Consider the following 20,855-nt stretch of genomic DNA (forward strand, 5'->3'; position numbering starts at 1 on the left):
ATTCAAAGATATTGTTAAAATTGTGATTTTACTCTTCCTCTAAAAAAATTACATTATTTTAAGAATTGTGTCCTGAGAAAAGCTCAAGAGATCAATTTATCTGACTCCTTCATTTTACAGATAAGGATTTGATCACCTAGAAAAATCCCATCATCACTAATTGTGGCAGAGCAAGGAATGGACAATTTACTCACTGGAATCCAGAAACAATCTAGGCAAGGTATTAGCTGGATAAGCTGATTTTGGATCAGAGAGGGACTTGAGAAGAGGGAGGGTGTGGAAAGAGAAAGAGAGAGAGAGAGACAGAGAGAGAGAGAGAGAGAGAAATGAAAAGAAAAAAAAAAAGAAAATTCTTGCTATTGTTGGATCTTCAAATAGCCAATACAGTGAGTGAGAAATTTTTAAAAAATGTGTGATATAATTTTTCTTCTCTATCAATTTTGTACATTTCTTTCTTGTTTAAGGGCTCGCATGTTGGATGTTCTAGTTCCACACATTTCGTGGAGGATTTTGCTTTTAAAACTACAGGGGATACAAAACTGCTTCTGGCATTTCTGCTTTGGGATGTTTTCAGAGTTTTCATGGCTTGCTGATCAGACAGTTTGCTATCCTATGTCTTACATATTTATTATGGAGTTGAAGACATTTTGCTTGGCAAAGCAGTATCCGTTTGCAAAATGCAGGGCTTTTACTGAACAAGACTAGTTGCTAATTGTGCACACAGAACCATGCCCAGAGAAAGAGGGTGATCATGAGCTTATTCTGGCCCTTTGTGATACCAAGAGATCAGATAACACTGTCACTTGGCCTTGACAAAAAATGAAAAAAAGAAACAAATGAACAACAACACCAGGAGACATTACAGACACCCAGGCAGCTGTTGCAAATGTCGCACACTATAGGACAACAGTCTTCTCCAGAGACATTGAAGGCAAAAGAAAGGAAACTCACCAGAGTGTCCACCAATGGGAGCTGAAAGAAAAAAAACCACAGATGAACTCGGAGCAAAGTAATAGCTGTTTTTCACCCTTATCCATGATTATTATTTCTTCCCTCCATTAGAATTTATTTAAGTAATTTAGTAATTATTTATCAAATATCTAAATATACTATGGCGTTACATTTTGAATATTAAAATTAATAAAAAGAGATATCTGCTACCTGGACATTGCGTGGCAGGCCTGGTGCGATGGTGGATTGGATGTCTATATTGGAATGCTGGTTTGAGTGCTGGCTGCCCTGCTTTATCTCTAAACTCTTGCAAATGTTAAAGTGGAAGCCGGTTTAAACATTCATGACCTTGCCACCCATGTGAGAACCTAGAATGGAGTTCCAGACTCCTAGTTTTGGCTTGTTCCTCCCTGACTGTCACAAGCATTTGGGGGGTGAATCAACAAAATATTTCTTTTTTCTCTTTCTCTGTGTTTCAAACAAGCAAATAAATAAATGAATGATTTTTTTTTTTAGAAATTGACAGGAGAAACACATGAAGTCATATAATTACAAGTCAGGTTGTAAGTGCAATAACAGAAATATACGTGAAATCTCTGCTGACGATGGTGGATGGACCATGTAAGGTACGTGAAAGAGGTGCTATTTGAGAATATTTGTGGATGAGAACAGTGGAGTGAGGTGAAGGTCAGAGTTCGTAAAGCAGATGATGGGGAGGACAACCAAGGCAGCAAGGACCCAGCAGTGAAGAAATGAATGAATGTTCAGGAATGGATGGGTGTCCAGAAGGTGTGGAGTAGAGGGGCAAAAAATGATTAAGGACGCATGCAGGGGTCAAGTCAGTAGTGCTGATTTTATTATGAAAGCCACCAGAAGCCATGGAAAGAAACATTTCAAGTAGGAGTAGGACAAGGTTGAAATTTGGAACTTAGATGGAACAGTTTGGCAGTGGGGAGACTTTAGGGGAACAAAATGTGAAGGGAGAGAGAGGTTTGTTAGAAGGAAGGTCAAGAAGAACTGGCCATATATAGCTTTCTTTAATATGTTTATCTAAATTATTTAGATTTTTAAAAACCTATTTATCTTATCTACTTGAGTACTATCTCCTCTCTAGAAAGTAAGGCCTATAAGAGAAGGGATTTATCTTGTGTCCATTGATTTTCACTAAGAACCTACAGCAGTATCTAGGAAAGAGAGAGAGAGAGAACCTCCTATGTGCTACTTCACTCCTCAAGTGACTGCAAAAATGTCAAAGCCAGGGTCCAGGAACTCAGTACAAGCCTCACAGGTGAGTGTGTGGGACTCAAATACTTGAACCATCACTTACTATCTCCCAGGATGTGCATTAATAGGAAGCTGAAATTGGGTGTGAAGCTGAGATATGAATCCATATGAATCCAGGAATTATGATAAGGGCTGTGAGAACTGCAAATGATGTCTTAACCACTGGGCCAAATATCCTCTCTCTCTCTCTCTATATATATATATATATATGTATATATATTTATTTATATATCATATATTTCATACATCATGTATTATATATTATTATATATTCTATATTTATATATTCCATATTTATATATTTATATTTATATTTATATATTTTATATGTATTATGTATATATTTATATATTTATATATATATAAATTTTATTAATTTGTGTTGAATACTGAATGAAAGAACTAGGTCAGAAATTATTTAAAAAAAAAGGAAAAAAAAGAGCAGAGATCCGATATGATAGCATAGCAGTTAAAGGCCTCGCCTTGAACGTGCTGGGATCCCATATGGGCATCGGTTCAATCCAGGCAGCTACACTTCCCATCCAGCTCCCTGCTTGTGGCTTGGGGAAGCAGTAGAGGATAGCCCAAAGTCTTGGGACCCTGAACCCATGTGGGAGACCCAGAAGAAGCTCCTGGCTCCTGGCTTCGGATTGGCTCAGCGCCAGTCATTGAGGCCACTTGGGGAGTGAACCATCGGACAGAAGATCTTCCTCTCTGTCTTTGCAATAAAAATAAATAAATAAATAAATAAATAAATAAATAGCAGAATACAGGCTTGAGAAATCATTAATGATGAGAGAGAAGAGGTAAAATTGGAAGAATTATCAAATGAGGAAATTTTCTAGATTTGGCTGATTTCTTGGGCAAATATTTTTGGAGAGTCAACCATAGGCCAGGGCCAGGCAATGAACCTCCAGCAGTGAGTCAGAGACACATTGTCTTTGTCCATACTGAGCTAATGGAAGAGTTATCCAAGAATAATGGATGATTACCTGGTCACTGTAATTTCTGTATTATTTTTAAAGCAGCTACTATGTCTCTGAGAGATTTCTATGTGATATACACTTAGCTACACTGTTTCATGAAATCTTAATAATTCCTTGAGATAAGTACTGTGATCATAATTATTCAGATAAAAATTATTTAAGTAGCTAATAAATGATGAGATGGAATTGTTTTAAAAAAAGATTTGTTTGTTATTTTTACTTGAAAGAGTTTCAGAAAGAAAAAAGAGGGAGAGAGAGAGAATCTTCCAACTGCAGATGGTCACAACTGGATGGGTCCAAAGCTTGGAGCCTTGGGATATCCTCCACTGCTTTCCTGGGCCATAACTGGGGAGCTGTATGGCAAGTGAGGTAGCTGGGAGTTGAACCGGCGCCCATATCAGATTCCAGAGAAGGAGGCCAATGAGCAACCTATTATTCCACTATACCTATCCCAAGGCTGGGAATTTGAACCCAGATTTTACTTAACTCAAAAGTGCATCCAGCCACCACGTGCATGTGGTGAGCCGCTCCTGGACCTGCTTAATGGAACCACAGGAGCTGACCTCTCAGAGGTGGAACTCTGGCTTTGTTAGGTCCAGCTCCTCCTACTGCTCACTTCGGCTGGAGTTGGGGAGGGGAATGGGAAGGGGTGGGTCTTTGAGTCCAGGGATCTTAACTTCTTGTAGCTGTCAGGCTGTGGAGGCACCCCAAGGCTACATGGGTCATCCCATGCCTGCTTTGTGCAACGGCTGCCATGTGCACGTGGTGAGCCGCTCCCGGGTGGCCAGTGTGCCATTTGGCGCCAGGTTCTGCCTGCTTGCCACCCGGCAGGGGAGCTCTGGGATTTTGGTTATTTGATGTGCTGCTTAGGTAGCTCCACGCTGAACCCACAGTGCGTTAGAGCCGTGAATCAATCCTAAAGATTCCCAATGACAGTAGATCTTCCTCTGAAGAACCTGAAATTACTTAATAATGCTGAACACCGAATACCAGTTCATTCAAAAGCTCAGACGCTGGGCATGCCCAGCAGGATGTTCCCATTACTTGCCATGATGATGGATCAGCAGAAGGGTCACAGTGGGCAGGGCCATGATATTAACTAGAACTCAAGAACGATATCTGGGGGTGGATTATATGGGGGGTGTGGGCCACACCCTGTGGAAATTCCAATCCCACTGGGTGACTTAGGAGTGGGGATGGTGACAGTCTAAGCTGGGTGAAACCCAGGAGCTTAGCCACAGTGTCGGGACACAGTTGTAGCCTCCCTTGGCACAAGTGTGGACTGGGACTTGGCACACTTGGCCGGGTCAGACTGCAACACCTTCTGGTGTTCTGGAGGACCAGGGTAGATGTGAACTGACTAGGCTGGGTTTCAACCCCAACTGAGCCATGTATGTGCTATATGTGGGTATGGACGAGTCGTGGCTGGGCTGAAACATCCAAGAGTAAGAACCAGAATGGGTTGAAGGCCAGTAAATAAAAGCCATTGTTCCTGCTAGGATGGGAGATGAACTGAGTGGTGCTGGCCCTCGGACCCAATGGCAAGCGCGAAACCTGGCATCAGGAGGGGTTCTGAGGGAGGAGCCTGAGCAACTCCTCTGACAGGACATGGATCCTACAAATCAACGCAAGAAGAATGGAAGGAAGCAGCCCAGAAAAAAATGCACCACTGGCATACATTTGGCATGGGCTGGGGGCTAACCAGGCTGAGTCAGTTTGTGTCATCCACTGGCAAATCCAAACGCCAGAGCAGAGTGTGGGTCGAGCCAGGTTCGGTCGCGACAAAAGCAGGATACAACACAGAATGCCAAGGTGAGGCTGCCTGTGCCAGATGAGACCGCAGCACCCAACCAGTACACGTGAGAATCAGGAAGGGAGGGGCAGAGCCAACAGGGGAATAAGGGGTGGTTCCCTTGCTGCATAGCTACTCCCACTGTAAAGCATTAGCTGGGACCAGACTAGGCAGGGCTGCAGCACTTGTGCGCCTCATATGGACCAGATCAGGGAAGAGCCAGGATGGGTGGACTATCCCAACTAGTGTTAACAAAACTGGAGGGGTAAGAGCTGTCAGGGCTTAGCCATAGCAGAAGCTGGCACTAGGGGCCAATACTGTCAAGCCCAACCACAGGGCCATCTGGAGAGAATATAATCCAGGAGTGAGAGTGATCTGGGAGGGAAATAGTGGACTCCCTCCTCTTGGGTTAATACTCCCATGGGAGGGCACAATAATAACTAGGATAGGGACTGGGATGGCTAGACAGAGAGGCACTCAACAACATCCATGAGGGCTGGACAGTTGAGCTGGTTGGATAGAACTAAGCTCCAATACCCTTCAACTTTTACGAAAGCCCAGTGGGATATGGTGCAGACTGAACCAGGCTGCTACACGTGCTGCCAAATCAGGGCAGGGGCGGGCCTGGTGGGGGTTATTGGGGGTCGCTCTCACTAGACTGCAGCTCCCACTGGTTGGTGTGATGGCCAATTATGTGATGAGCAGAACCAGGATGGACTGCAACACCCATTGGTCAAGACGGTTGAGGCTCAAGACGGAACCAACCCAACAACTGCAACCACCAGCTGAATGGGGAGACGGACTCTGCCAGGTCCTGTACTTGCTAGTACATATAGGATTCTAGTCTGGGAACACCTCAAAATTTCTTTGGGGATCCCCTCAACCGGAATAGCGGACTTGGAACCTTAACTGAGAAAAGATGGAAAATAGAACAGGGCAGTCAACCACCACAGCTATACGTTGGCAGCGAAACACTGGACAAGGGGAGACTCTGTGATGGACTGTGTCAATCAGTAGATTATTCAACAGTCTCATCGTGTCTGGAGTGGCGAGATTGGCAGCAATGCATAACTGGTGAACTACCGGGACCACGTGAGCAAGGATCCTAGAGCATGCCCTACATCCGGGACCTGGGGTGGGTGGGAGACTGGGTGGGGCTTCTCCTTAATATTCCCTTCAGCCCTTGTAACTTTTTACCCTAATAAAAAAAAGTACATGCCCTCGGCCATTACCTTATTTGTCTTCTGTATCGCTGCCACACTAGACTGTACTTCCAACCTCTGGAATTCATGCACCTTCCAATGGTGGAGTCCTCTTGGTTTGTATCATGACCGATTCTGTTCCTGGACCCTGCTCCTTCTCACAGTGTTTATATTTGGTATATAAGATACTTCTCGACTTACAGTGTGGTTACCACCTCATAAACTCATTTTAGGTTGAAAATAGTTAAGAAAAAAAACTATTTAATACATCTAACAGAATTTTATTGTTTAGACTAGCCTACCTTAAATACCTCAGAACTCACATTAGCCTACATTAGCCTACATTAGCCTACAATTGCTCAAATCATCTAACACAAAATTCATTTTTAAAAATCATGTGAAAAAAAATCATGTGGTAGTTAATATAGGGTACAAAATATGTAAAAGAATAAAACTGGACAATGTTTTTATCCTTGTCGCTACTCTGTGGAACAGTGGTCTTTGTAGATTTACTTGCTGAGTATTATGGCTAGTGATGCATCATTAGCCTATGATTATAAATTAAATTGAAATTATAGTTTTGAAAAATTTGAAAAAAGGAATGACATGGAGAGAGAGAAAGAGAGAGAGAGAGGAATCTTCCACCCACTGGTTCACTCTCTAAGTGGCTGCAATAACTGGGGCTCTGTGAGGATGAAGGCAGGAGTCAGGAAGTTCTTCCAGATCTCTCCTGTGGATACAAAGGTTCAAGCACTTGGGCCATTTTGCTCTGCTTTAATAGGTACATTAACAGAGCATTAGATCAGAAGTAGAACTATCTGGTCTTGAATTGGAACCCATGTGGATGCCGGTGTTGCAATTGGCAGCTTAACCAAAAAACCACAATGCCGGTTTTCTCTCTTTATATTAATTAAAAAATGGGGAAAAATCAGGCTGTCTCAAAGTCAGGAGCTGCTCTTGTTTATGAACTGGCTTCTATAGCGAGGTTTTAGTTGCCTCTATACTGTTTCTTAGTTGTTACTACTACTCAAGCAAAAAGTTTTGTAAATAAATTTCATTCTTACAACAACAACAAAAAAAATAATCAGGCTGTCTAGAGGAGGGACTGATACTAAACCAGTGCCTCTTAAAAATATTCATTTTATTTATTTGAAAGGCAGAGTAATAGAGCAGGAGAGACAGAGACAGAAAGATCCTCCATCCTCTGGCTTGCTCCTAAAATAGCTTTGATAACCGGGGTTTGGATTGGCCAAAGTCAGGAGCTATGAAGTATAACGTATATCCACGTCTCCCTTGTGTGTGTCAGTGACTTAAGTAATTGGGTCAATATCTGCTCCTTTCCCAGGGATGTTAACAGGCAATGGATTAGATATGGAGCTGTTGGGACTTGACCAAGTGCTCCAGTATGGGATTTTAGCATCCCAGGTGGTGGCCTATTGTGTCACAGCACCAAATACGCAAAGTCTATTTTATAGTGAAGAAATGACTGTTTTGTGTGATATATTGAAGCCAGGATATGAATGAACAACACAAGAACAAAAATTCTCTAGCAATGTAGTACATTGTGGAGTATTGGTTGTTTCCCCTGGTGATTGGGTAATGACTGGGAACCATGGTTCATTATCACTGCCCAGCCTCATGAGAGCACTGCACAGAAAAAGAAGGAATTTCAGAATCTAGTTTCTGCTGAATGGGTATCATCTTTTTACCATTGTTAAGGAGTCATCCAGCAAGCATTTTAAGTTGGATATTATCTATAGTTCATTATTTGCCTGCACCATGCTTTGGCAACTTTGCCTGTATAGTTATTTTTGTTGCATAGTTGTTTTTTATACATTGTCTCAACTAGAACCCTTGTATATTATGAGCTTCCTGCGTAAGCAAGTCATGCCTTTCATGTATTCCAAATATTGTCAGCAATTGCTTCAGTGTTGTGTATGGATATTTCTTTTTTTAGCATTTATTTATTTTTATTGGAAAGGCAGATTTACACAGAGAAGAAACGCCAGAGAGAGAGAGAGAGAGATATCTTCTGGCCACTGGTTCACTTCCCAAGTAGCTGAAATCACTGGAACTGAGTCAATCTAAAGCCAGGAGCCAAGAGCCTCTTCCAGGTCCCCCACACAAGTGCAGGGTCCCAAGGCATTGGTACATCCTCCTCTTCTACCCCAGGTCACAAACAAGATGGAAGTGGAACAATTGGGATATAAACCATGCCCAAATGGTACTCTGGCAGTTGCAAGGCAAGAATTAGCTACCAGGCTATCGTGCTGGGCTCCGTGTATGTATATTTGTAAAAAATATTTGCTGAACAGATGAATTAACATAATGAATTCTAATTGTTTTTCAACCTTGGTAGAAATCAACCAATCTGGTAGAGACTTATGAACAGTCAGGCACAATAAGAGCATTGCGCACTTTGCCTGTCTCATATTCTAGGTCTGCCCCCATCACCCCCATCCCTTTTCCTTGCTCTTAATCTCCCATTTACCACTGTGGTTTCGATTTGTATGCAGAAAGAGGCATTATTGGCCCAGCGGCAGGCTCTAGCCTTGTCATTCAAGAAATTTAAAAATCTCTGTTGCAGAGAGGAGAGAGGTCTCTGGAAAAGACAACACAAATAAGCAAACTCAACACTTGTCCTGGATTTCATGAAGTATTTACTGAAGAAAATAAAGGCTACCTTAATTGTGGTCACTACAGTTTCATTTTCTGTTATGGCTGAGGTTTTCCTCCACCTGTGACCACTTTCTTCAGGCCCCAGAGAGGAAGTCCTGAGATATACAGTAAAGTTTGAAAAGACACTCTCCTCATGTGGGGATGGTTTCTCATTAGGAGATGGGCCCCAAGAATGGCCACATCTGTGGTGGAAGAAGACCTTCTCTCATCTCACTCGGTGCCCATGTTGAGCCATCTACTCACCCAGCAACAGTAGTATCGCCCAGAGCTTCATGAAGAGCTGGAAGGCCCAGGACTGAGACTGCCAAGAGAAGCTTTCTTGGGAATCCTTGCCGTCAGTGCATTGTTCACACCAGCCCCAAAGTGCACAGCTAGGAAGCTGCCCCATTGGAAAGTACATAATGTATTAGTGAATTAGAAAGAAGGAAGTAGTAGTTCCTGTCTTCATCTACCAATCATGATTTCCTGCCCTGTAATACAAGTGAGAAAATGAATGTTAGGGTCTTGAGCCCTTGACCCTACCCTTTCTGCTTATAGGAAATTATCTTTAGGAAACTCTGCAAAGATAGATCTGTAAGAATTTTATTGTAGTATCTTTCACATCATTCACTGTTGACTAAATACTGGAAGCGATATAAAAGACTATGAATGTATGACTGTTGGAGATTATTCTGATTCATTGTGCAACTACAAAAAAAATCATTAGGAATGAATTAAGCCTGCAGAAGCTAAGAGGAAGACTACATTGACTCATAAAGAGAAGACAGTGAAGTCTAGCTTGATATTAGTGTGTTGTGGTAGCTGAAAAAAGAAAACATGAAAGAATAAATTTGTAGGTGTGTGTTAATTACCATACCCCTTTTCTCTCTGAAAGTACAGGCACCAGTAAAGGTTATACTTGAGGAGCTGGAGGTTTGTATTTTGTGTGATCTTGCGTCATTGAAGCAGATTTGCAGTTATCCATTCTTTGAAAGTTCAAAAGAATGAAACTATGTTGCACTAACGGTTTTTAAATGGAAAAGTTACTTGACAAATGTCTAAATTTCTACTATGGCAATTTATCTGATTTTGGATAAAAATCCCATGAAAATTCTGTTTTATTGCCTAATATTTGTTTATTTATTTCAAAGGGATCAGTTCTTGAATTTAATTATCAGGTTTGTTTTGTCTATTTTCCTATAATTACTCTTTTTCTCAAGTATTGTTTTTGGTTTTTTAAATTTTAAATGGAAAATTGATTTCTTTTCATTTTTATTATTTCAACAGTTTAAATAGCCAAGGCTAAGAACTTTTAAGAGCTTTAGGATGTTCTGCAAATATTGATACAAAACCTGTTCATTGCACTTGTTGTAGACAAGTGATAATTCTATTTTGATTTGGGTGGGGAGAATCCCAGTACCTATGAAACTGTGTCACATAATACAATGTAATTAATGAATAAATTAAAAACAATTTAAAAAATTGTAAAAAAAAGAGAAATGCTAAAAGAATTTTCAAATATTTGAATGTTGGATGTTTCTTTTTCCAGTTTTGCTGTTTGTGATGACATTTTATTATTCATTGCACTTCAATAGAAAAAGGTGATATGTATACTTCCCATCCAGCTTCCTGCTTGCGGCCTGGGAAAGCAGTTGAGGACGGCCCAATACTTTGGGACCTTGCACCCGTGTGGGAGACCTGGAAGAGGTTCCTGGCTCCCGACTTCGGATCGGCGCAGCTCAGGCCGTTGCACTCACTTGGGGAGTGAAACATTGGACGGAGGATCTTCCTCTCTGTCTCTCCTCCCTCTGTATATCTGACTTTGTAATAAAAAATACACAAAATCTTAAAAAAAAATTTACTCTAATTGTATACTGCCTTGTTTTTTTGGTATGGTTTAATAATTTTTTTTCTTAAGTTGAATTAGAATTGCTTGTCATTAATGTCATTAGTTGTGTTCTATGAGTTTGTCTGATATGCTTTTACCATCGTTTTATTACTTTGATTGCTTTGTTTTGGAAGTATTTATTGCATATTATATGTGGCCATGTCTTGTTTTTAGATCACAAAAGTATTTCTTTTACATAGTTATTTATTATTTTCATACTCTGAAGACAAATACTATTGGTCTTACACATGTTGAAACATACCACATGTTATGCAAGTTTACCTTGTGGATTCCTGGGAACGAGATGCAACTGGAAAGAAATTGGGGATCAGTGCTCTCTTGGGCAACTGACAAAATTTATTTCCAGGGTTACAGTTCTTACACACTTAATAAAACAATAGTTCAAACACAACTCAGAATTAGATCATGTCTGGAAGCAGAGAGTTTAAGGAAGCTAACAGGGCAATTTGGTCAAAGCATTATTGCAATAGGGAATAGATAAGGGGTACTGTCTGCCCTTGGTTAGCTCACTGGACAGAGCACAGATGCTCACCTATCATCAAGGACAGCACGAAAGCACATTCAGGGACTCACTGGGCAAGAGTTCACTCTGGGTAAGAGGCCTTCCACCTCCTTTTTCCTGGAACCTCTTCCCAACAGGATTTTCTACCATTCTAGCTATCTTACTGGATATATTATGACACTCTAAATATATGTAATTATCGGATGTCTATTTAAGTATTTGAAAAATAAAAATGGTAAAAAAAAAATCTGTAAAAATCAATTAATGTTGGTTTTAATGCAGTTATCTCATTCCACAGTATTAAACTTTTGCTTTTTAATGCCCTACTTTCTTTGAATTCTTTGTTTTTACTTGTCTAAAGTGTAGATAGCATTGCTTGTGTTTAAAAGGATATAGTTCTAAATTATCCAGGTGGCTAATTTTGTAACTCTAGTATTCTGATACCTCTTTTTCTTGATTTGGCAATATGTGCTTATTTCCTGATAAGCAAAGTAAATGTGAGCCTGCTTTCCCCATATTCTCCTTCACCTGATTTATAATTGTTCATAATTTCTATTGTTTTGATGGTTTATAAGTTTTATAGTGTGTTAGATAACCATGTTTTCCCACAACTGCTTAGTTTTAGTACTATATATTTAAATTAATTGAATATCACAAGATTTGAGTTAGATTTTGTCTTGAGGAGCTCAAGTGACTGCATTATTACTTGTTAGAGAACATTTTGCCTTTTTCTAGTGGAAATACATGTGTTCAAAATTCTTGAGTTAAACCATCTCCTTTAAGGACCTTTGTCTTCTGGTTTTGGATGTGGCCATATGGTCAGAGACAACTTTTTCACCTTTTCTGTAACTGTAATTTCTGTTATTGCCCTTAAATTCTTAGTTCTTGAAGTATAATAACTCGACCTGAATCTATCTTTCTGCTGGTTCTGCATCCATTTTCTAGCTGCCATCCTCTAGTCATTAAATATTTTCCATTTGTATTTATTTTGTTGTCTTCTTTTAGAATACCTTTCCGAGACCTTTTGTGTGTCAAAAGGTATATTGGAAACCTTTTGTCTGCCATTCATATCAACTACTTTTCTCGATACCATCATAATTCTTTCCTTTTTGGTTTTGCTTAGCTTTTTCAAAACTTTCATTTCTGTTTTTAGAATTCTTCACTCTTTTTCTTTTGTTCTGATTTTAATGAAACAGATTCTTATTCTTTTTTTGAGATTAGCTTTCTTTCAGCATCCTTCTGTGTCTTCCATTAAAAAAAACTCCAATGTATCTATCATATGAAAAAGATATTTTTAAAATGTCTTCCATGTCCAGGAGAAGAAATAATTCATTGCTTTTTCCCTTAAGCTTGTCAGGGTGGCTCTTCAGTTGTTTTGTTCTTGTGTATATGCCTGAGTCTTATGCTACTGACGTGGCAGCTCTATCTTGTCTCAGTCAGGATCTTTCTTTCCTAGCTGTCCATTAGCTGAAGGTCAGTGTGCAAAAATTATTATTTTTTTAAAATATTGTTGTTTAGTTATTTGAAAGGCAAAGTTATTTGAAAGACAGAGAGAAGATCTTCCATTTGCTGGTTCACTCCCCAGATGGTTACAAAGGGACCAGCCCAAGCCAAAGCCAGGAGCTTCATCCACGTCTTGCACATGTGTGCAGGGGCCCAAGCACTCAGGTCATCTGCTGCTGCTTTTCCAGGCACGTTAGCAGCAGCTGGATTGGAAGTGGAGCAGCTGGGACATGAAATGGCACAGACATGGGATCCTTTGCTGCAGATGTTGGCTCCTTTGCATCACAGCACTGACCTCAGTGCATGAAATTATCAAGGATCTGTGCTATGGAGACAGATAGCTCAGACGTAGGCAGCTTGCTTCACACCATTTTCTGTTGCAGCCAAGAGTCACTTTTGTTTATAGTTTCTTTGAACGTCAAGAGCCTACCTTGACTTGATACCCTGTATTTCACATATTTTCTCTGTGTTGTTTTAATATGTCCTTTCATCAGCTGATAAGGTTCACAGGTATTATACCAACACTATCTTCTCCCCTGTTATCTATGAGGAATCTCATTCAGCATCACCATGCCTGCTTTTTGAGGAAACCAGCGAGACTCAAAGACATTCTCAGAGTCTCCATACTCGCCAAGCCTCTAAAGGTTTACTGGTTTGGAGCTTCAAGGTTTTGTCCTTTCCTTTCAGAGAACTTGGGAGCTTTTCCTACAGGTGTGTGTTGTGTTTTTCGTTCACTGTCAGCTTTATTCTCTTGCTTTGGTTAGAATTTTCACTGTGGATAGAACCTTTCATTGGGGCTTGTAAATTGAGGATGTGGCTTTCAAAAGTTTCACTGAAGATGAAACTTTTCATTTCATTGTTCGTTTCTTTTTTGGTTGGGTGTGGATGGTTTCAGAAAGCCTATTGTATTCGATATGCTTTTATTTTGAATTTAAGGAGGTTCTTTTCCAGTAATCACTATTATGTAATGGAGAGTTACTGTAGAAGAGCATCACTCCAAGTACTTTGTAAGCATTACATTATTTTACATTTGAATCAGTGCTACAAAGTTGTTCAACAGTAAAAATAATATAGGAAATGTCATATCTGATCAATCTTGTTCTCCCCATTTCATATAGAAGAAAAACTGAGGCTTGAAGAGAGTAAAGGCTTTCATTTCAAGTACCTTGTAAATGAATAGACTCACAGAGGGCAAGTGATAGAGCCAGGATGGACATCCAGATGTTCTAAGCAACAGTGCAACAAGTTGAGTAAAGAAGCAACAGTCACAGGCATCTGGCCAGGATTCCAGATGCGACACAGTTTCACTACCGGCTGCACATGCAGCAGCTGCCATGGCTCAATAATCACTTTTCAAGAGGTGTCAGTAAATGGAAACTTGGTATTCTGAAGTTTGTAAATGAACCTTTTACCATGCAGGCAGATCAAAGACAAGGGGTTTTGAAAGGCATAGTTAAAGCAGTAAGTAAGGGAAATAACCACAACAATCTCAGGATTGTTAGGTGAGCTTGCAGTAGCTCCCAGGGCCTGCCAATCAAGTTATAGCAGAGGTGGAACCTCTCAGGAATACTTCAAGTGGTGGGGAGAGCTCAATGTGTTGATGGGGATGTTCTGGCCATAGCAATTGAGAAAAGCATCATATACTTATCATATAGAGAGGGGGGAGTGTGGATATGGTACACTCTCAAGGGAGTCTCAACACTAAGAACAATTCTGGGAAAAATGGATTTCGTTTCTTAAATGTGAATATTGGATCATTTTCTCTAGGGGCAATCTCACTGGCAGTATTCACCTTGACAAGGATGTGGAGTGCAGGTTTTATCACTTCAGACTTAAGGTCTGATGCTTCCCAGCCAGATGACCTTGAGCAGATTATGAACCTGGAGCTTACATTTCCTTATCTTTGAGACCATGACCACAATGCCTTCTTTACAAAGCTGGCATGGAAATCAAAGGAATAGTAGTTTCATGGTATCGTCAAAACTCAGCTCTGTGTCATGCTATCCTACCCACTGCCTACACTCCAGCCTTTTCACTGAGTTTCCTTCATTTTTGGTAGTAGTTGATTATTAAGTTGCTAGGTGAATGCATCTATTTGCTCCACTGGGCAAAATCTTATTTTTTATTTACATTTTATTTTTAAGATTTATTTTATTTGAAAGGCATATTTTATAGACACCCACCCCCCCACACACACACACACACAAACACATACAAGGTCATCTGTCAGCTGGTTCACAATGACCAGAGCTGAGCCAATCTGAAACCAAGAGCCAGGAGCTTCTTCTGGGTCTCCTACAGAGGTGCAGAGGCCCATGCACCTGAGACAGCCTCTGTCACTTTCCCAGGACACAAGCAGAAAGCTGGATTTGAAATGGAGTGGCCAGGACATGACCTGGAACCCACATGGGATGCCAGCATTAGCAGGTGGAAGATTAGCCCACTTAGCCAGTGTGCCAGCCCCCGGGTAAAATTTTAATGCTAAATATACTTGTTTTATCACAGAAATCTAATTTTAAGACATTTCCTCTACCAAAGAATGGAACCTAGTGCACATTTACAGTTATTCTCAGTTCTCACCCACAGATTCAGTCAATAAATTACTAATGTGCTTTTTTTTTTCTTACCACTGATTCTCCTATTCTGCACACAGAGAAACTGAATCATACAGTATGTGGCCTTTTGTGTTGACTTCTAGATTCCAAGTCCTTGTTTCCTTACTTACAAAGCAGTATTTGTTATACTTGCCTTCTAGTTGTTGTCAGAGTTAAACAAAATGCTTACAAATGTTATATGGCAAAGCTCAGAGTAGAAGCTACCTCAGTGGCAGTTAGGGAGCTTGTTTGCCTGCCACCTTGAACTCTGACTTCAGTTCTTGACTGAAGGCTATTCTTAAGCTTTCTGGTCTGGTTGCCTTACAAGTCCAGCATTATTATAATCAAATACCAATGGGAGGTCCAATAATGACCAAGAACTGAAAGCAGGAGAAGTACCATTTGTTTTGAAAATGTTTGACTGTAGAGGATCAGTTCTCCAATGGAGGCACATCAGCTAAGCCTCTTGGCATGTGATGAAGACACTGAACTGCTGCTTGCCTCTCACTTCTGCTGTTCTATATATAGGCCCCAAACTTTATTTTATTAAGGCTTATTTATTTGAAAGGCAGAGTTATAGAAACAATGAAGGAGAAACAGAGAAAGAGATCTACCAACTGCTGGCTAGTGAAAGGGCCACAATAGCCAGGGTTGGCCAGACAGAAGTTAGGAGTTTCTTCTAAGTTTCCTTTGTGCGTAGCAGGGGCCCAAGTGCTTGGGATATCTACTGCTATTTTCCTTGCATTTTCAAGAAGTTGGATCAGAAGTAGAGCAGCAGAGACTCAAAAACTGGTGCCCATATGGGATGGTAACATTGTAATTGATGGGTTAACCAGCCATACCACAATGCTAGGTCTGTCTTTTTTTTTTTAAGTATTAATTTAGTTAGTCGAAAGGCAAGGAGAAAGAAGAGAGAGAAAAAGAGAAACAGAGAGAAAGAGAAAACTCTTCTACTTTCTGGTTCATTCTCCAAAGGACTTTAAAAATCAAATATGTGCCAGGCAAAAATTAGGGACCATGAACTCTATATGGACTCCCACATAAATGGTAGTGACCCAGTTAGACCATCTTCTATTACCTTCCCAGGCATATTGTAGGAAGGTGGACTGGAAGAGGAATAGTAAAAACTGGAACCAGCCCTCCAATATGGGATGACAGTACTGATAGCTTAGCCTGCTGGGCTATAACACTAGCCTCCCCCAACCCCAGGTTTAGTTTAATACTCTTATTTCCATCTTCAAATACCTAGTAACTTCACCTTTAAAACTGAGATCTGTAAGTGAAATCTGATGATATACAAAGTTGATTCTAGGGCTTAGGAAGTATCTACAATCTGCACTTTTTGCCTTCTGCACTGCCTGTTTTCCAGTAAAAGTCTCAATATCCTAGTGCCAAAGAATTTCACATGAGCTCACTGTGTGTGGGAGTTCAGAGAGACTCAAAGCAAATCTGATGTAAGTATACCACTGTGACTGGTAGCCCACTTTCCATTTGAATCGAGATTTGCCTCTCATGTGGTGAGAAGGCAATGGTGTTCTGAGAAGTTTGGTCACCTAACTCCTTTCATTTCCGTTTTGACATTACTTCCCTGTGTTGGATAATAGCTTATGGTGAATGTAAGAGAGAAGGAAGGAGCAAGACAGTGCAACCTGGAGCTGCGTTTTCTTCCAATCCTTCCTTGTTTAAAGTAAGAAGGTGATGGTGGAGGGTGGACACATCAATAAATGAACTAAAGACAGATGACTTCTTTCTTATTTTGCAGCATTTTCACTGTTCTGACAAGAACGCATACATGTGCATACATGTGGATAAGCTATAAAACATAAATCACCTGATTTTTGTGATTCCACAGTCTTATATTTGCAAAATCAGTTTACGAAATATTAACAGGAAGCTAATTAAATAATTAACATATTAACAGGAAACATCATTTGCTAGAAGGACATTAAATAGCAAGAAAAAATGATCATGACAAGTAGAGGGAGAGACCAAACTGTGCAAAAAGAAAAAAAATTCATGATTTTAGTGATATTTTCCCCTTGCTTTTTGAACAAGAGGTTTTGCATTTTCGTATCGCAGCAGACCCTGCAAATGATGTAGTAATTTAAAAATAGAATGCTGTAGTTTGTGGGCAATCTATTGGGGGAGAACTTCGGCCCCTTGAGTGGGTGTGGTGTCAGGAAAAGAGAGGCTGGAGCAGATGCGCTGACTTTGGTTTCTAATTAAAATTCTCAATTTTAAACCAGAAAATAGTAGAAGAAGCTATCTACCTTTTCTGATACCTTCTCATTAGCCCTTTGGGTTACATAAACATTTGAGATGCTATTTTTCCATGCCCCTGGAAAGTCCAGTGACCCAACCCAATTTTTCATATGCATAAATTATATATTTGTCTGGGGTTTTTCATTCTGTAACATTGAAATCACATTTGGGTGGGGAATATTTCTACACCTTGTTTCAAGTTCATGCTCAGCTTTGACATTTTTAAAATATGGCTAGCGAGATTTTGGGACAGAACCTACATGCATTGAGGACTGGTGATGCTCACAGGGAAATCAAGAAATAGACAAGTTGTCAGAATGAGGTACCAGTCAACTTTCTAACCTGGTTCAAGAGTAAAGTCAAGGAATTGTCAAAAATCAGCAAAATTCTTTTTAAAAAATATTAGACCACATAATGATGGCCCAGAGGGAAAGAAAGTTGATAAACTATGACATTCTTAAAAGCTGTTTGGGAGATTTGGAAAATTAAACACAGGTTCGTGAAATACAATATAAGGAAGAACTGAATGAAGCTGCATCATGGTTGAGTAGCTTTAAGATCATGCTTTAGTCTGTCTCCGTTTACAACTCCATTATTCCTATGCAATTTGGTGCAAACCAAATTCCTGGGGGTCATCCTGGACTTCTTCTTTGAGTCATTCAACTGCCTTCAGTGAGTTTTCTACAAAGCAAATGTTGCACTCCTCCCCTCACACTTTTGTGATTCTGACCTTCTTTACCCAACTTCACCTAACTTCACTCACAGTTAGAGGACTGTGAGAGTCTGTAACCACACTGCTGCCGCTAGCTAGCCTCTCTCACCTTAAAGTCATTCCTCAAATACAGTGGATTTCTCCAAAGGTCAAATGATTAAGTTTCTTGATTAAAATCCTTGGTGGTTCCCTGTGATTATAAGTGAAATTGCAATGAAGCTGGTGCAGTGGGTGGCACCAGATCTATAAGAAGACCTGGCCTTGCATGTGCCAGGATCCCATATGGGTTACAGGATCCCATATGGGTGCTGGTTCCAATCCCAGTGGCACCACTTCCCATCCAGCTCCCTGCTTGAGGCCTGGGAAAGCAGTTGAGGACGGCCCTAAGCTTTGGGACCCTGCATCCATGTGTGAGACCCAGAAGATGCTTCAGGCACCTGGCTTCAGATTGGCTCAGCTCCAGGTGTTGTGGCTGTTTGGGTAGTGAATCATAGGACAGAACATCCCCCTCTCTGTCTCTCCTCTTGTCTGTATATCTGACTATCCAATGAAAATAAATCTTTTGAAAATAAAAATAAGTTACCATTTCTGGACTATCTTACTGATTTTCCAGTAAAGAAAATTTTATGCTCACCAGCATGCGTAAGGGGCATGCGATGGGGAACTCTGGGGACTCCCTTGCTGGGCTGCAGCTCTCACTGGTTCGGAAGCACGTACGAGAGCTGGAACTGTGGGCCGACCAGTCTGGGTAAGGCTGCAGCATACACTGGCTGAGTGTGGGCTGGGTATGGGAGTGGGCCAAGCTGGACTAGGCTCTGGCACCTTTTGGAACTCATGATGGCCAGAATGGATGTCGGACAGACCAGGCTAAGCTCCAGTCCCTGCCAGGTCACTTAAATTGTCTGTGCTGACCCTCCTGCACTGCAGGCTGCAACAGTTTTTCCTTGTCTGCATGGCTCCTGCTTCCCTTCAGTGGCCTCTAGGGAGCTTTGGTCACCTTGCCCAATGATTTTCCTTCTCCAGCTCTCTGCTCCACCTGTTCCTGTTCCAAAGCTGTCTGCACTCTCAGCTACTCTTACCTTCCTCAATCGATTGGCTATTTTGCTCCAACCTCAAGACTAACTCATTTATTTAAAAGCCAAAGTGGGCCCAGCACAGTGGCCTAGCAGCTGAAGTCCTCGCCTTACATGTGCCAGGATCCCATATGGGTGCTGGTTCTAATTCTGGCAGCTCTGTTTCCCATCCAGTCCCCTGCTTGTGTCCTGGGAAAGCAGTAGAGGATGGTCCAAAGCCTTGGGACCCTGCGGACAAAAGCATGGTGAGTTTCAAACCAGTGCAGTGGGAACAGGAACTGGGATTCTCCCACCAGGAGCCTCCGCAAAGAAAGAGGGGAAGGCAAAAAACCCATAGGACAAAACTCTGATGAAGGAAGGCAAATCTGAGGAGAAATCCACAGACACCCGATCAAATCTTCCTCTGTTCCACCCCCTGCCAACTGAGGAGGGCACTCCATTGGGGAGGGAGCATCTGGGGAATGAACCATCCGAGAGGGACATGCAGAGTGAGAACTGAGTCTACCCATACCCAAAGGGTCTGCGCTCTAAACTCCAAGGAGAGATACTGGACCACCCAAGAGGGAGACACAGGACCCCTATGGGGCAGAGTCTGGATTGGGAGCAACTTGCTTGAATCCCAGTGTGAACCGCAGGAAAAACCCAGATGCATTTACACCAGCGAGGACTAGGACACAGACACGGAATAATGCAACAGGGTATAGACTTGCCTCCACACAGGGCAGCTGCAAGTGCCTGGCAATGCACGTACCTGGGAACCATCAAGGTTGTGAGAAGGTGAGTCAGAGAGGAACTCTCTCAAAGCGGGTGCACAGTGGATGTTTCTCAGCTGCTTGAACTGCTGTGTGAGCTGCAACTGGCTAGCACTGAAACTCAGACACAGAATAGCACAGCAGGATATAGACCTGACCCACATGACCACAGCTGCAAGTGTCTGGAGGCATAGAAGCTATAGACAGTGCAAACCAGAGAGGAATTTTCCCCAAGAAGGTGCACAGCAGATGCCTCTGTACCTCAGCAACCTCACTGACCCCAGGTACCTCAGAAAGCACTAGCAAAACATCAGAGACTGAAGGCCCACAGGGGTATGGACATTGCCAACAAGAGCAAGAAAACTCACAGCTCTGAAAAGCCATGGGAAAGAGCAACAGAAAAAAAAGAAGCAGCATAAATGGGGAAACTAGTGCTTCCCTCAAAAACGAAAAAAAAAAAAAAGAAAAATATCATATCAATCTTAGAGCTGCAGGATGAAGATATTGAGGAGCTCCCAGATAGAGAATATTAAAAAATCATCATAAAACTCTTCAGAGACAATGAAAAACAATGGCAAGAATTCAAGGAATTTTAAGAATATATCACCACAGAGATAAAATCTATAAAGCAGGTCCAAGCTGAAATACATAAGCTAAAGAACATAATAGAAAGCC

General features: G+C 41.2%; 1 protein-coding gene across 1 annotated transcript in view; it reads right to left on the reverse strand.

Annotated features, from left to right (window-relative positions):
* Positions 1 to 9,263, reverse strand: part of FCRL5 (Fc receptor like 5) — a 40,437-nt gene extending 31,174 nt beyond the window's left edge. The window contains exons 1-2 of the mRNA XM_058660476.1: positions 9,138 to 9,263; positions 952 to 972 (exon numbers count right to left, since the gene is read on the reverse strand). Coding sequence (XP_058516459.1) covers positions 952 to 972; positions 9,138 to 9,168 — 52 coding nt within the window. The 5' untranslated portion in view covers positions 9,169 to 9,263. The remainder of the gene's footprint in view (positions 1 to 951; positions 973 to 9,137) is intronic.
* Between the last annotated feature and the right edge of the window lie 11,592 nt (positions 9,264 to 20,855).

The sequence above is a fragment of the Ochotona princeps genome, chromosome 2 (assembly GCF_030435755.1).
Source record: "Ochotona princeps isolate mOchPri1 chromosome 2, mOchPri1.hap1, whole genome shotgun sequence".
Lineage (NCBI taxonomy): Eukaryota > Metazoa > Chordata > Mammalia > Lagomorpha > Ochotonidae > Ochotona > Ochotona princeps.